Source organism: Mobula hypostoma, chromosome X2, assembly GCF_963921235.1.
Source record: "Mobula hypostoma chromosome X2, sMobHyp1.1, whole genome shotgun sequence".
Classification (NCBI taxonomy): domain Eukaryota; kingdom Metazoa; phylum Chordata; class Chondrichthyes; order Myliobatiformes; family Myliobatidae; genus Mobula; species Mobula hypostoma.
In genome coordinates this window covers 48,468,420-48,484,553 of record NC_086129.1, presented here as the reverse complement: position 1 = coordinate 48,484,553, position 16,134 = coordinate 48,468,420, and the positions used below count along the sequence as shown (strand labels likewise).

Here is a 16,134-nt window from a genome sequence, read left to right as displayed (position 1 = left end):
CACCCAGTAGCACTCACATCTACAGTGATGAAATGCTTTGAGAGGTTGGCCATGACTAGACTGAATTTCTGCTTCAGCAAGCACCTGGACCCATTGCAATTTGTCTATTGCTGCAATAGGTCAACAACAGACGCAATCTCAATGGCTCTCCACACGGCTGTAGACCACCTGGACAACATAAATACCTACATCAGGATGCTGTTCATCGACTATCGCTCAGCATTTAATACCATCATTCCCACAATCCTGATTGAGAACTTGCAGAACCTGGGCCTCTGTACCTCCCTCTGCAATTGGATCCTCGATTTCCAAATTGGAAGACCACAATCTGTGCGGATTGGTAATAACATTCCCTCCTCACTGACGATCAACACTGGCGCACCTCAGGGTGTGTGCTTAGCCCACTGCTCTACTCTCTCTATACACATGACTGTGTGGCTAGGCATAGCTCAAATACCATCTATAAATTTGCTGACGATACAACCATTGTTGGTAGAATCTCAGGTGGTGATGAGAGGGTGTACAGGAGTGAGATATGTCAAATAGTGGAGTGGTGTCGCAGCAACAACCTGGCACTCAACGTCAGTAAGACATCGTTAGGAAAGGCCAGGTGATGTGAATTTCAGTGCTTTATAAGTACCCTGACTCCTCAAACCTTGTCCCAACAATCAGCAGCCATGGGCTCCTCTAAGCAGCTGCCTAGCACTCTGAAAATTAAAATAAATGATGCCCACAAAGCAGAAGAAGGCAATAAGAAGCAACACACATAAAAGCTGCTGGTGAACACAGCAGGCCAGGCAGCATCTATAGGAAGAGGTACAGTCGATGTTTCGGGCTGGGACCCTTTGTCAGGACTAACTGAAAGAAGAGCTAGTAAGAGATTTGAAAGTGGGAGGGGGAGGGGGAGATCTGAAATGATAGGAGAAGACAGGAGGGGGAGGGATGGAGCCAAGAGCTGGACAGGTGATTGGCAAAAGGGATATGAGAGGATCATGGGACAGGAGGCCTAAGGAGAAAGAAAAGGCAGGGGGAAGCGCAGAGGATGGGCAAGAGGTATAATGAGAGGGACAGAGGGAGAAAAAGGAGAGAGATAGAGAGAAAAAAAAATTAATAATAAAAAATAAATAAATAACGGATGGGGTACGAGGGGGAGGTGGGGCATTAGCAGAAGCTTGAGAAGTCAATGTTCATGCCATCAGGTTGGAGGCTACCCAGACGGAATATAAGGTGTTGTTCCTCCAACCTGAGTGTGGCTTCCTCTTGTCGGTAGAGGAGGCCGTGGATAGACATATCAGAATGGGAATGGGACGTGGAAATAAAATGTGCGGCTACCGGGAGATCCTGCTTTCTCTGCACACCCTTCTTTCAGTTAGTCCTGACGAAGGGTCTCGGCCCGAAACGTCGACTGTACCTCTTCCTAGAGATGCTGCCTGGCCTGCTGCGTTCACCAGCAATTTTTATGTGTGTTGCTTGAAATTCCAGCATCTGCAGATTTCCTTGTGAAGGCTATAAGAAGATAGCAATGCGTTTTCAGGTAGCTGTTTCCTTAGTTTGTAATGTAATTAAGAAATGGCAGTTAACAGGAACGGTGGAGGTCAAGTTGAGGTCTGGAAGACCAAGAAAACTTTCCGAGAGAACTGCTTATAGGATTGCTAGAAAGGCAAATTGAAACCCCTGTTTGATAGCAAAAGACCTTCAGGAAGATTTAGCAGACTCTGGAGTGGTGGTGCACTGTTCTACTGTGCAGCGACACCTGCACAAATATGACCTTCATGGAAGAGTCATCAGAAGAAAACCTTTCCTGCGTCCTCACCACAAAATTTAGCGTCAGAAGTTTGCAAAGGAACATCTAAGCAAGCCTGATGCATTTTGGAAACAAGTCCTGTGGACTGATGAAGTTAAAATAGAGCTTTTTGGCTGTAATGAGCAAAGGTATGTTTGGAGAAAAAAGGGTGCAGAATTCCATGAAAAGAACACCACTCTAACTGTTAAGCACAGTGGTGGATCAATCATGCTTTGGGCTTGTGTTGCAGTCAGTGACACGGGGAACATTTACTGGTAGAGGGAAGAATGAATTCAATTAAATACCAGCAAATTCTGGAAGCAAACATCACACCATCTGTAAAAAAGCTGAAGATGAAAAGAGGATGGCTTCTTCAACAGGATAATGATCCTAAACACACCTCAAAATCCACAATGGACTACCTCAAGAGGCACAAGCTGAAGATTTTGCCATGGCCCTCTCAGTCCCCCGACCTAAACATCATCGAAAATCTGTGGATAGACCTCCAAAGAACAGTGTATGCAAGATGGCCCAAGAATCTCACAGAACTAGAAGCCTTTTGCAAGGAAGAATGGGCGAAAATCCCCCAAACAAGAATTGAAAGGCTCTTAGCTGGCCACAGAAAGCATTTACAAGCTGTGATACTTGCCAAAGGGGGTGTTACTAAGTACTGACCATGCAGGGTGCCCAAACTTTTGCTTTGGGCCCTTTTCCCTTTTTGTTATTTTGAAACTGTAAAAGATGGAAATAAAAAAGTAACCTTGCTTAAAATATTAAAGAAATGTGTCATCTTTAACTTTATGCCTTTTGGAAATCAGGTCATCTTTTACTCACCTAGCTATTCACAGTAACAGAAATTTTGACTAGGGGTGCCCAAACTTTTGCATGCCACTGTATATATCTATCTCTATATCCATCTAATCAAAATACGAACATGTTACCATAAACTACCCTGAGATTCATTTTCTTGCAGGCATTCACAGGAGAATAAAGAAATAGAACAGAATTTATTTTTAAAAAACTACACATAAACAAATAAATAAATGTTTATGTTTTATGTATAAAATAACCAATGTGCAATAGAATACAAATTGTGCAAAAATGTAAATCAGTAAATAATACTGAAAACGTGAGTTGTAGAGCCCATGAAAGTGAGGTTGCTGGTTACAGAATCAGTTCGTCGTTTTTGTGAATGACGTTACCTACACTGGTTCAAGAGCCTGATGTTTAAAGGGTAAAAGCTGTTCCTGAACCTGGTGATGTGGGACCAAAGGCTCCTGTACCTCTTGCCTGATGGTAGAAGCAAGAAGAGTCTGAATGGTGGGGTCTTTGATGATGGCTGCTGCTTTCTTGTGGCAGGACTCCATGTAAATGAGCTCAATGGTGGGGAGGGGTTTGCCTGTGATGGACTGGGCCAGACTGTATCTGCCACATTCGATAGACTCTGGGCTGTATCCACCACTTTTCTGCAGACAGTCAGGAAAGGTAAAGGATTTTCTAAACGTTGGGAAGGTCGTGCTAAGTTTTTCAAAGGCTGTGGAGGAGACACCACAAGTCCACGTGTGAATGTATTCTTTTAATTGAGGTTTTACTTTTCCTTCAGTTTGACCTCGTCGCTAGATGGGAAGTAAATGAAGCTGGATTCAGCCACAGTCACCAGCATGGATTTGGACTGCTCAATGCCTGGCGCATGGTGAATGTAGCAAAGGTGTGTATTAATGGCACTAAGGTGATATCCAGTGGATGGTCTCAGTCAGGGTCAAGAAAATTCAAAGCAAAATTTCAACTTATTGTCAAAAGCATAAATACATGTAGAATTACAAAAACTTAATTGCAGCATCATCACAGGGACAGAGCGTCAGACGGACAGATCCTCAGGTGAACAGTCTCACAGACGCAGTAAACAGCGTTACAGGGACAGAGCATCAGATAAACAGCATCACAGACACAGAGTGTCAGGTAAACAGTGTCACAGGGACAGAGCGTCAGGTAAACACTGTCACAGGGACAGAGCGTCAGGTAAGCCACGTCAGAACTCCTGTATCTCCTCTTTTATGTTGGTGATCAGAAAAGAGCATATCCCAGATTGTGAAGCTCCTTGATGGTGGACAGCACCATCTTGAGGCACAACTATTTGAAGTCGTCGATGGTGGCAAGGGTTGTGCCGGGTCTGGAGCTAACTGAGTCTACAACTGTCTACAGCCTCTTTCTATCCTGTCCATTGGACCCTCGATACCTGGCAGCAGTGCATCCTGTCAGAATGCTCTCCACTGCACATCCGTACAGCCCTCTTTGTCTTGCTGTTCAAGACTTCTGAACTGACCTCTTAAATAATAAGGATGAAATTGTGACCTCTTGACCTATCTTGTCATGGCTCTTGCACTTCATTTGCACTCTGCACTCTGCACTACACTCACTCTTTAACTGTAAATCTGCTATTGCTTTCCCTTTGTTCTACCTCAGTGTACTTACGTTTGGTTTAATCTGTCTGGATGGCATGCAAAGTCAAGCTTCTCACTGTATCTCAGTAAATGTGAGCATAGTAAGCCAATTACCCATGCAGAATTACAGGGGATGATCATACTATGAGGATGCTTGAGTTGTTAAGTATATTCAAGACTGAGGAAGATCTTTGAACTGCAGAGGAATTGGGGATTGTGGGCATCAGGGCAGGAAAATCAAGATCAAATCATATGGGAGGAATTCAAAGGTCACATGACCTATTCGTGTTCCTATTCTGTTTTCTCTGATATCCAAGCAAGGACGCCAGCACATCCTGGGCTCAATGGGTTTGCTGCTTCTAACAACTTTATTTCCTCACACTTCCTTATTCAGTGGTGCCTTGGAGCCAACTTCCTGAAGAGCTTTTTCTGTCAGTTCGTCTCTTAATTGCCCTTGGGCGGATGGTGGGGGGAATTGAAAAGCAAATTGGCAGCCAGTGCTGATCTTCGCTTCCTCAGGGTTTATTCCAGGCAGAGATAAGGAGAGCTCCATTTTCTGATGAAACCTCTTACCCAGGGATCTATGGATGCTGAGTCATTGATGATTAGTTTATTAGTGTCATGTGTACCAAGGTATAGCGAAAAGCTTTAGTAACGCACACACAATGTGCTGGAGAAACTCAAAAGGTCTCAGCGTCTATGGAAAGGAATAAACTGTCAATGTTTTGGGCCGAGACCCTTCATCAGGACAGGAAAGGAAGATGCCAGAAGAAGAAGGTGAAGGGGTGCAAGCTGGCAGGTGAGAGGTGAAGAGACGGCGAGCAGCCGAGACCACAGGGGGAGGGAGGTGGTCTAACTGAACTCCAGTCAAAGAGAAGATGTAAACTACAAGATTAACATTTAATTCACCTTTTCAATCGTCAAGTTTCAATTTCAAACGTACCTGTGAATGAGGTGCTTTCTTATATCTGTGTGTGCGTGTGCGCGCACCCATGTATGAGTTTCCCTACATGCTTCTGCATGTATGTGCATTAGTCCGTGAACTGACAGAGCTTCTTATGAATTTGCAGAGAATGGAGGGCTATGGACTTTGTGCAAGCCGAAGGGTTTAGCTGCCATTAGTTGAGCACAACAACGTGGAACAAAGGGCCTTCTCCTGTGCTTGTCTGACTCTGTGTGCCCAGGGTGGTGTTAGAGGCACAGACATTAGGGACATGTAAGAGACTCTTAGATGGGCACATAGATGATAGACAAATGGAGGGCCATGTGGGAGGGAAGGGATAGATTGATCTCAGAGTAGGTTAAAAGGTCAACACAACATCATGGGCTGACGGACCTGTAGTGTGCTGTAGTGTTCTATCTGTTCTTGTCTGCATGTACACAGATGTTAATGTGTATATGTACATCTGTGTATGGGTATGACTTAAGTCCGTGTGTGGGTGTGTGTACCTGTGTAAATGTGCATTTGTACCATGCTCTCTAACTTTTATAGGATCTGTTGTTTAACCCCACTGGTTTTGCTATTTGCTTTCAAGATATCTTGAGTAAAGCTGTTTTCTTCAAACCATTAATGTGAAAGCCTGTGCTTGGTGATGAGCTGGTTATTTGTCTTGTTCCACTCCAGATCTGGGAGTCAGTGCCATTCCTCAGCTCTTACGCCAGTCCTGTTGAGAAAGAGGGAAAGCTCATCCCCCTTCACCCTCACAAGCTGGAGATCACGTGGAACGGTACGTAGTGAGCTTCTGCATTTGTTAAATAGATTAGGTTAGATTAGATTTAACTTTATTGTCATTGTGCCGAGTACAGATACAAAGCCAATGAAACGCAGTTAGCATCTAACCAGAAATGCAAAGAATAGTGTTATTTACAAAATAACTGTGAATAAAAAGTAAGTGCTACAGCACACAAATATAAAAGTACTGAGACAGTACAATATGGGTGCAATACTGCTTAGTGCTGTGCTGAGAGGTTCAGCAGGGTCACAGCCTCAGGGAAGAAGCTCTTCCTGTGCCTGCTGGTGCGGGAGTGGAGGCTCCTGTCGTGGCTACCGGATGGGAGGAGAGTAAAAGGTCCATGGTTAGGGTGAAATGCATCCTTGATAATGCTTTTCGCCCTGCCCAGGCAGTGTTTATGGTAGATGTTCTCAATGGTGGGCAATTGGGTGCCGATAATCTACTGGGCAGTTTTCACCACACACTGGAGTGCTTTGTGGCTCGATATGGGACAATTGCCATACCACACTAAGATGCAGTTGGTGAGTATGCTTTCAATGGTACAACGTTGGGGTGTTCAGAAACTGACAACAGTGAATCGCTTCAAAGCTAGCATCACCATCTCGATTCTTCTCCTTACTCACCTCTGCAATCCATAAGCTCCAGGTTGTTCAGGAAATAAAGTCCAAAGTAAAAATATGTATATGACACCATTCACTGCCCTGAGATTTATATTCTTGTTGGCATTTACAGTAGAACATAGAAATAAAATAGAATCAATGAAACACTGCACACAAACAACCACCCATCTGGGTCTCGAAGTGTCAAAGAATGCTGAGGCACAGAAGGAGGCTGTTCCGCCCATCATGTCCTTTTTGACTTGTTGACAGTTGAGTTTGGAAGCTTTAAATGGTGTGTATTTAATAAAGCGATCTTAATTAACATCATATAATGTCTGGGAATACTTCAGAAAAACCTGTCTTGCAGTCTGCATTCTTAAGGTAAGTGCTGCTGTGCAATGTATTTGGAACGAAGGAGAAGGATGAGACCATTTGGCCCCTCAAGCCTGTTCTACCATTCAATGAGATCATGGCTGACCTGTGACCAATCTCCACATGGGGCCTTTCTTCCATATCCCTTAAAATCTGAGGTAACAGGACTGTTACTCTCAGCATTAAAATTGACAATTTTCAGATCTTCTCTGTCCATAAGGGTTTCTTAACTGCACTTCTGATAATCCTGGTTTTAATATTTAGACAATGCTCCAAACAACAGGAATATATTCACCCTGTCTACCCCTAATAATTTCAAAACTTGACTACATTTTGTGGAATGGCTGGAAGTATTCAGAAGAGGATATATAGGGCGACACAGTAGCATAGCAGTTAGTGTAACACTATTACAGTACCACTGCCTGTAAGGAGTTTGTACGTTCTCCCTGTGCTGGCGTGCATTTCCTCCAGGTGCTCCAGTTTCCTCCCACAGTCTGAAGACATACTGGTTAGTAAGATAATTGGTCACTTGGGTGTAATTGGTTGGTGCGCGCTCATTAGATCAGAGGGACCTGTTACCATTCTATATCTCTAAGTAGATTGATAGAGAGAGACACAGACAGACAGAGCAAGTTAGGGACAACGATGTTTCTTCAAAACAACATCATTGACCTGAAATGTTCTCTAATGATGCCGCCTGGCCAACAGAATATCGCTGTTTCTTTTTGTTTTGATCTGTCAGTATTCTCAGTACTCTGCCTTTGTGTTCTAGTTTATATACATTCAATGGCCACTTTATTAGGTACACCTGTACTCCTGCTCGTTAATGCAAATATATAATCAGCCAATCACGTGACAGCAACTCAATGCATAAAAGCATGCAGACATGGTCAAGAGGTTCAGTTGTTGTTCAGACCAAACATCAGGATGGGGAAGAAATGTGATCTAGAAATGTAGAAGAAATCTAGAAGAAATGTGACATCAAAGTTGCTGGTGAACGCAGCAGGCCAGGCAGCATCTCTAGGAAGAGGTACAGAGATGTGATCTAAGTGACTTTGACCATGGACTCATTGTTGGTGCCGGACAGGATGGTTTGAGTATCTCAGAAACTGCTGATTTCCTGGGATTTTCACACACAACAGTTTCTAATGTTTATATGATTATGAAGCCACGTAGTCCTCTTTTATTGTCATTTAGTAATGCATGCATTAAGAAATGATACATTATTTCCTTCGGTGTGATATCACAAAACACAGGACAAACCAAGACTGAAAAAACTGACAAAACCACATAATTATAACATATAGTTACAACAGTGCAACAATACCATAACTTGATGAAGAAGTCCGTGAGCACAGTAAAGTTCAAAGTTTCTCAAATGTCCCACATCTCACGCAGACGGGAGAAGGAAGAAAAGCTCTCCCTGCCATGCCGACCACAGTCCGACTCTGAGTCATCCAAAAATTTCGAGCTCTGATCAGCTCCCTGACACCGAGTACTGAGCGCCATTTCTGTCCGAGCGATTCGACCTCCTTCTCGGTCTCCAAAAGCAGGCAAGGCCGGGGATTTTGAGGCCTATCCTCAGAAAGATTCCTGATCATGCAGCAACAACAGCAGCGAACGGGCATTTCAGAAATTTCTCCAGATGTTCCTCTGTGCTTTCACATCCATTCTCCATCAAATCAGAATTGTCCACGGCCCCTATTTAACGGATACGATATCATTTTCACCGGAGAGCTGCGCATGCGCAGTGCGCTGCCATCTTCTCCTCCCGCCGTTATGTAATGTCTACTTAGAATGGTACAAAAAACAAAAATATCTAGTGGTTGGCAGTTGTGTGGGTAGAAATGCCTTGTTAATGAGAGAGGTCAGAGGAGAATGGCCAGACTGGTTCAAGCTGACAGGAAGGTGACAGTAACTCAAATAACCACACGTTACAACAGTGGTGTGCAGAAAGGCATCTCCAAATGTACATCACATCAAACCTTGAAGCAGCAGAAGACCACAAACATGCACTCAGTGGCCACTTTATCAGGTATAGGAGGCACCTCATAAAGTGGCGACTGGGTATATTCTCTCATTACAATTTAATCCTTGGTACTCAGCTGTCATTCTAATATTGCTGTTCCACCAAGAACAGTCATGCTTTCTGTGGTGTGGTTCATGCATTGTCTAACCTATCTGTTACATACTCTAGATATAAGGCCATCTATTTGTCAATAATTTAGACTATGTTCTGTGGTACAGGAGCGTAGCGGTCGCTTTGATTCTGTCTCATGTTCAATTCCCGCTGCTGTCTGTGAGGAGTTTGTATGTGGATTTCCTCTGACTTTCTGCCACATTTTGAAGACGTGTGTATTGGGGTTAGTAAGTAAGTTGTGGGCACGCTATGTTAGTGCCAGATGTGTGGCGACACTTATGGGCTGCCCCAGCACTTTCTCAGACTGTGTTGGTTGCTGACGCAAATGACACATTTAACTGTATGTTTTGATGTATGTGTGACAAAAAAAGTTAATCTTTATTACCTTTAATCTTTATCTTTTCCAGGACATTTTACTGATTCATGTGCAATAGGCTCTGTTCATTTAGAATATGCTTTGTTCCACTCTTTTTCTGTTCAGAGTATGATTTCATACTTCCCGACTTAGAAATACAGCTATTTATGCAACTATTACCTCTTTCCAATTAATTGCTTCCATCTACACAGCTACAGTGTCCACCCATCTCTGTATCATCGTTGAATCTGTGGCATTCCATCCCCCTGAATGAGTTGATGAAAAGTAGTTTGCGAGTATGAATCATAAAAGTTAGTTCATCATTTTATCATCATGCGAACAGCAGCAGTGTTTTTGTAACAATTTGTAAGGGTTGTTAGTTACTTAGGCACATGGGTTCGTTTAACATCAGGCATTATTTAGCACCTGAGAACATCTTTTCAGTTTTTAAATCAGTAGACTTTATGCCCAGCAATTAAGAATTGATTTAACAGACAGCTGATAACATATGCCGCCTTCCTCCTGTTTTTATTTAAACATTGCTGTGTGTCCTTGTACCTATTGTGCTCTCACACTCGCTCATTTGCACACGTACCCAGAGATTTTCACTCTCACTTCATCTCACACTGCCTCTGCACTTCAACCTCTTATTTTTACATTTTCCCCCCCCGATGTGCCTCCTTATTTTCTATTGTTTCCCATACCAGGGTAGGTGATAGACTGATTTTAAAATTCTCAAGCTCGTGATTAAAAAAAACTCACGTTCTCAGGATTTTGTTTTTACTTGCACAGTATGTCTTCTTTTGCATATTGGTTGTTTGTCAGTCTTTGTTAATGCGTAGTTTTTTTCGTAAAGTTCTGTTGCATTTCTTTTTTTACCTTGTGAATGCCTGCAAGAAAATGAATCTCAAGGTACCAGGTAGAGTACATACTTTGATGATAAATTTACTTTGAACTTGGAACCTCCATGGTCTCACTTCTTCCTCTTTCTGTAATTCTCCCCAATGCCCCAACCCAAGATCAACACCCTCCTCTCATTCTGGGCTCTTACTCTTCTTGAAGCTAAATCCATCTACGTTGGTCACCAGCTTGCATCTGTCAAGACATAAAGCTTTGGAATTTCCTCCATTAACCACCCCCTTTCCTCTATTTCATTGTCCCACCCAAATAGCCCCTGCCTTCAGCCCATACGCCTCTAAGCTCCACTCCAGTGCTACTTGAATGACCGTATTGTACCTGTCTCAACCACTTCCTCTGGCAGCTCATTCCATCTACTCATTCCCATCTCTGGTGTGGGAACGTAAAAAGGAAACATGGATGATAGTTTGCCTCCCAGATACCTGGGTCTGTGATGTTTCTGGACACGTCCACAATATCCTGAGAAGAGAGGGTGAGCAGCCAGAGGTCATGGTACATGTTGGTACCAACGACACAGGTAGAAAAAGGGAGGAGGTCCTGAAAACAGAATACAGGGAGTTGGAAAAGAAGCTGAGAAGCAGGACCTCAGGGGTAGTAATCTCAGGATTGCTGCCTGTGCCACGCGACAGTGAGGATAGGAATAGAATGAGGTGGCAGATAAATGTGTGGCTGAAGAATTGGATCAGGGGTCAGGGATTCAGATTTCTGGATCATTGGGACCTCTTCTGGGGCAGGTGTGACCTGTACAAAAGGGATGGGTTGCACTTGAATTTGAGAGGGACCAATATCCTTGTGGGCAGGTTTGCTAGAGCTGTTGGGAGTGGTTTAAACTAACATGACAGGGGGATGGGAACCAGTATGATAGAGCTGAGGATGAGCCAGCAGGTTTACAAGTAGATGACGGGTGTAACATGAATGTAAGGAAGGACAAGCTAACGATTGGGTACAAATGCAGACAGAGCAGAGTTAAATTGTATCACAGAGGCAAAATTCATAAGGGTGAAGAACGCAGGACTGAAGGTGCTGTATTTAAATGCACATAGCATTCTGAATAAGGTGGATGAATTTGTGGTGCAATTAGAGATTGGTCGGTATGATGTTGTGGGCATCACTGAGTCGTGGCTGAAAGAAGGCCATAGTTGGGAGTTTAACATCAAAGGATAGACTTTGTATTGAAAGGACAGGCAGGAAGGCATAGACAGTGATGTGTCTCTGTTGGTAAAAGATGGAATTACATCTTTAGAAAGAGGTGACATAGGGCCTGAGAACATTGAATCTTTGTGGGTGGAGTTCAGAAACTGCAATGGTGAAAAAACCATTACGGGAAGCATATATAGGCCTCCGAATAGTAGCCAAGATGTGGGATTGAGATCGGAAAGGGATCTGGAAAGGGCATATAATAAGGGTAATGTCACAATTGTAATGGGGTCTTCAGTATGCAAGGAGATTGGGAAAAACCAGGCTGGTGTCATTTTGCAGGAGAGGGAATTTGTTGAATGCCTACGGGATGGCTTTTTAGAGCAGCTTGTGCTTGAGCCTACCTGGGGAATGGCTATCTTAGATTGAGTGTTGTGTAATAACCCAGATTTTATTAGTTAGCTTTACATAAAGGAACCCCTAGGAGGCAGTGATCATAATATGATTCAATGCATTCTGCAATTTGAGAGGGAGAAGCATAAATTACATGTATCAATATCCCAATGGAATAAAGGGAATTTAAAGGGAATTACAGAGGCGTGAGAGGGGAGCTTGCCCAGGGGATGACGTCAGATCAGAGGTGGTTGAAGTTTCTGGGAATAGTTCACAAGGTGCCGGATAGATATATCCTACAGAAGAAGTTGTTCGCAAATGGCAGGGCTAAGCAACTGTGGCTGACAAGGAAAGTTAAGGACTGCATAAAAGCCAAGAAAAGGGCATATATCGTACCAAAAGTGATTGGGAAGTTTTGAAAATCCAACAAAAGGCAACTAAAGAAGCTATAAGAGAAGAGATGAAATATGAGGGCAAACTAGCCTATAATATAAAGCAGTATACCAGAAGTTTTTTCAGTATATAAAGAATAAAAGGGAGGTGAGAGTTGATATTGGACCACTGGAAAATGATGCTGGTGAGGTAGTAATGGGGGACATACAAATGGCAGATGAAGTTAATGGGTACTTGGCATCCGTCTTCACTGTGGAAGACACAAGCACTATGCCAGAGATCCTTGAGTGTCAGGGAGCAGGCGTGAGTGTCATTGCTATTACAAAGGACAAAGTGCGAGGCAAACTGAGAGGTCTTAAGGTGGATAAGTTACCTGGGCCAGATGGACTACATCCCAGAGTGCTGAGAGAGGTTGCTGAAGAGATAACGGATGCACTGGTCATGATCTTTCAAGAATCACTTGATTCTGGCACAGACCCGGAGGACTGGAAGATTGCAAATGTCACTCCACTCTTTAAGAAGGGAGGCAGGCAAAAGAAAGGAAATTATAGGCCAGTTAGCCTAACCTCAGTAGTTGGGAAAGTGTTGGAGCCTATTGTTAACGATGAAGTTTCGGGGTACTTAGAGACTAATGATAAAATAAGTCAAAATCAGCATGGTTTCTGTAAAGGGAAATCTTGCCTGACAAATGTGTTACTACTTCAAGGCAGTAAGAAGCAGGGTGGACAAAGAAGAGACTGTAGATGTCATTTACTTGTATTTTCAGAAGGCATTTGATAAGGTGCCACACATGAGGCTGCTTAACAAGATAAAATTCTATGGTGTTACAGGAAAGATACTGGGATGAATAGAGGAATGGCTGACAGGCAGGGGGCAGTGAGTGGGAATGAAGGGGGCCTTTTCTGATTGGCTGCCAGTGACTGCTGGATAATGGAATTGGTGGTTTTGTGGCAAAGTTTGCGGATGATATGAAGATAGGTGGAGGGGTAGGTAGTGCTGAGGAAGCAATGTGATTGTATCAGGACCTAGACAAATTGGAAGAATGGGCAAAAAAGTGGCAGATGGAATACAGTGTTTGGAAATGTATGATAATGCATTTTGGTAAATGGAACAATAGTGCGGACTATTATGTAAATGGGGAGAAGGTTCAAACATCAGAGGTGCAGAGGGACTTAGGAGTCCTCGTGCCAGACTTCACAAGAAGGTTAATTTACAGGTAGAGTCTGTGGTAAAGAAGGCAAATGCAATGTTGGCATTTATTTCAAGGGGAATAGAATATAAAAGGAAGGAGATAATGTTAAAGCTTTCGAAGACATTCGTCAGGCTGCACTTGGAGTATTGTCAACAGTTTTGGGCCCCATATCTCAGAAAGGATGTGTTGTCATTGGAGAGAGTCCAGAGGAAGTTCACGAGGATGATTCCGGGAACGAAGGGGTTAACATATGAGGAGTGTCTGGCAGCTTTCAGCTTGTACTCACTGGAATTGAGGAGGTTGAGGAGGAGATAGAAAAAAGGATCAGCCATGATTGAATGGTGGAGCAGACTCAATGGACCAGATGGCTGAATTCTGCTCCTGTGTCTTATGGTCTAATTTGGAAGAATGCGTGGGGATCTCATTGAAATAGAGGGCACAGGCTCAAATTTGAGAGGCGATCTTTTAGAACAGAAGTAAGGAGGATTTTTTTTTTGCCAAAGAATGGTGACAAGTTAACAAATTTCACGACACATGCCGGTGATAATAAACCTGATTCTGATTCTGTGAATCTGTGGAATTCTCTGCCACAGGCTGCGGTGGAGGCCAATTCCATGCGTATATTTAAAGCAGAAGTTGATAGATTCCTGACTGGTTGGGACATCAAGGGATATGGTGAGAGGGCAGGGGTATAGGGGTGAATGGGATCTGGGATCACCCATGATGAAATGGTGGAACGGACTCGATAGGCTGAATGGCCTCACTCTGCTCCTATGTCTTATGATCTTATCTGTGTGAAAACGTTGCCCCTTGGGTCCCATTCAAATCTTTCCCCCTCACCCTGAACCTTGGCTCCCTAGTTGCGGACTCCCCTATCCTGGGGAAAAGATTTTCACCATCCACCTTATGTTATAATTTTTGAACACCTTTTTAAGGCTGCCCCTCATTCTCCTGCATTCCAGTGAATAGAGGCCAAACCTGGCAAACCTCTCCTGTAGGCCCTCTAGTCCCAGCAACATCCTCGTAAATCTTTCCTGTACTATTTCCAGTTTAACCTCGTCTTTACTATAACAGGGTGGCCAAAACTTTATCAAATACTCCAAGTACGGCCTCACTTCATAGAACTGACACATGATCTTCCAACTCCTATACTCTGTGCCCGGCCTGATGCAGGCTGGTGTGCTAAATATCTTTTTCACCACCTTGTCCACCTATGATGCCACTTTCAACAAATTATGCACTTGTACTCCTGGGGTCCCTGTACCATGACACTTCCTGGTGCTCTACTGGTCATAGAATATAGAACAGTTCAGGCCCTTCAGCCCACAATGTTGTGCTGACCTTTTAACCCACTCCAAGATCAATCTAATCCTCTCCTCCCACATAACCCTTCATTTTTCTGTCATCTGTGTTTTTTAAATGCCCCTAATGTATCGTCTTCTATCACCACCACTGGCAGGGCATTCTGCTCACCCAACACTTTGTGTATAAAACAGACCTTTGACTTCCACCCTTCCCTTTCCTCCCATCACCCCAGAGTTATTTCCCCCTAGTTTTAGCCAGTTCTACTCTGGGAAAAGTCTCTGGCTGTCCACTCTTGTCTGCCTCTTATCATCTTGTACACCTCTATCAAGTCACCTCGCATCCTCCTTCACTTCAAAGAGAAAAACCCTGGAGACTTGCCCAGTGTCATTAACATCCGGTACAGAAGGTGTGGCCTCTAAAATGTGTGCGTTTTTTGGAACTGCAAACGCTGATTTAATGTGAGAGTCTGAATGTTCTTTCCTGTCACAACTTCTTGGCGTTTAAGTCAGCTCTGTTAATGCACAGTTTCAGAAGAAAGTTAATTTATTTCTTGATTGCCGCTGATGTCAGGACTTGGGTCTTGCTGCCAAGGATACTGGTAAACAGTTTTTGAAGATTCTGACTCGTCAACTTCATTCACTTTACCTCCAACTTCTACCCTGCCCTCAAATTGACCTGGTCCATTTCTGACACTTCCTTCCCCTTTCTCGATCTCACTGTCTCTATTTCTGGAAACAGCTTACCTACCGATGTCTATCACTAACTGACAGACTCTCACAACTATATGAACTATACCTCCTCCCACGTTATTACTTGTAAAAATGCCATCCCCTTCTCTGAATTCCTCCATCTCCACTGCATCTACTCTCAGGATGAGGCTTTTCCTTCCAGAGCAAAGGAGATGTCCTGCTTTTTCAAAGAAAGGGGCTTCCCTTCCGACACCAACAACGCTACGCTCAACCACACCTCTTCCATTTCACACACGTCTGCTCTTACCCAATCCTCCCGCCACCCTACCAGGGATAGGGTTCCTCTTGTCCTCACCAACCACCCCACCAGCCTCCACGTCCAACACATAATTCTCTGCAACTTCCACCATCTCCAACGACATCCCACCACCAAGCACATCTTTCCCTCCCGCCCCCCCCCCACTTTTTGCTTTCCGCAGGGATTGCTCCCTACGCGGCTCCCTTGTCAATTCATCCCTCCCCACCGATCTCCCTCCTGCCACTTATCATTGCAAGCGGAACAAGTGCTACACCTCCTCCCTCACTACCATTCAGGGCCCAAACAGTCCTTCCAGATGAAGCGACACTTCACCTGTGAGTCTGTTGGGGTGATATACTGGGTCAGTTACTCCTGGTGTAGCCTTC

The 16,134-nt window shown here is 43.9% G+C and overlaps 1 protein-coding gene across 7 annotated transcripts in view; it reads left to right on the top strand.

Annotated features, from left to right (window-relative positions):
• LOC134341013 (proprotein convertase subtilisin/kexin type 7-like) overlaps positions 1–16,134 on the top strand; it is a 323,082-nt gene that overhangs the window by 235,987 nt on the left and 70,961 nt on the right. For all 7 annotated transcript variants that reach the window (XM_063038716.1, XM_063038711.1, XM_063038717.1 and 4 more), the window contains 2 exons: positions 3,387–3,491; positions 5,849–5,951. In XM_063038716.1, the coding sequence (XP_062894786.1) occupies positions 3,387–3,491; positions 5,849–5,951 (208 nt within the window). The remainder of the gene's footprint in view (positions 1–3,386; positions 3,492–5,848; positions 5,952–16,134) is intronic.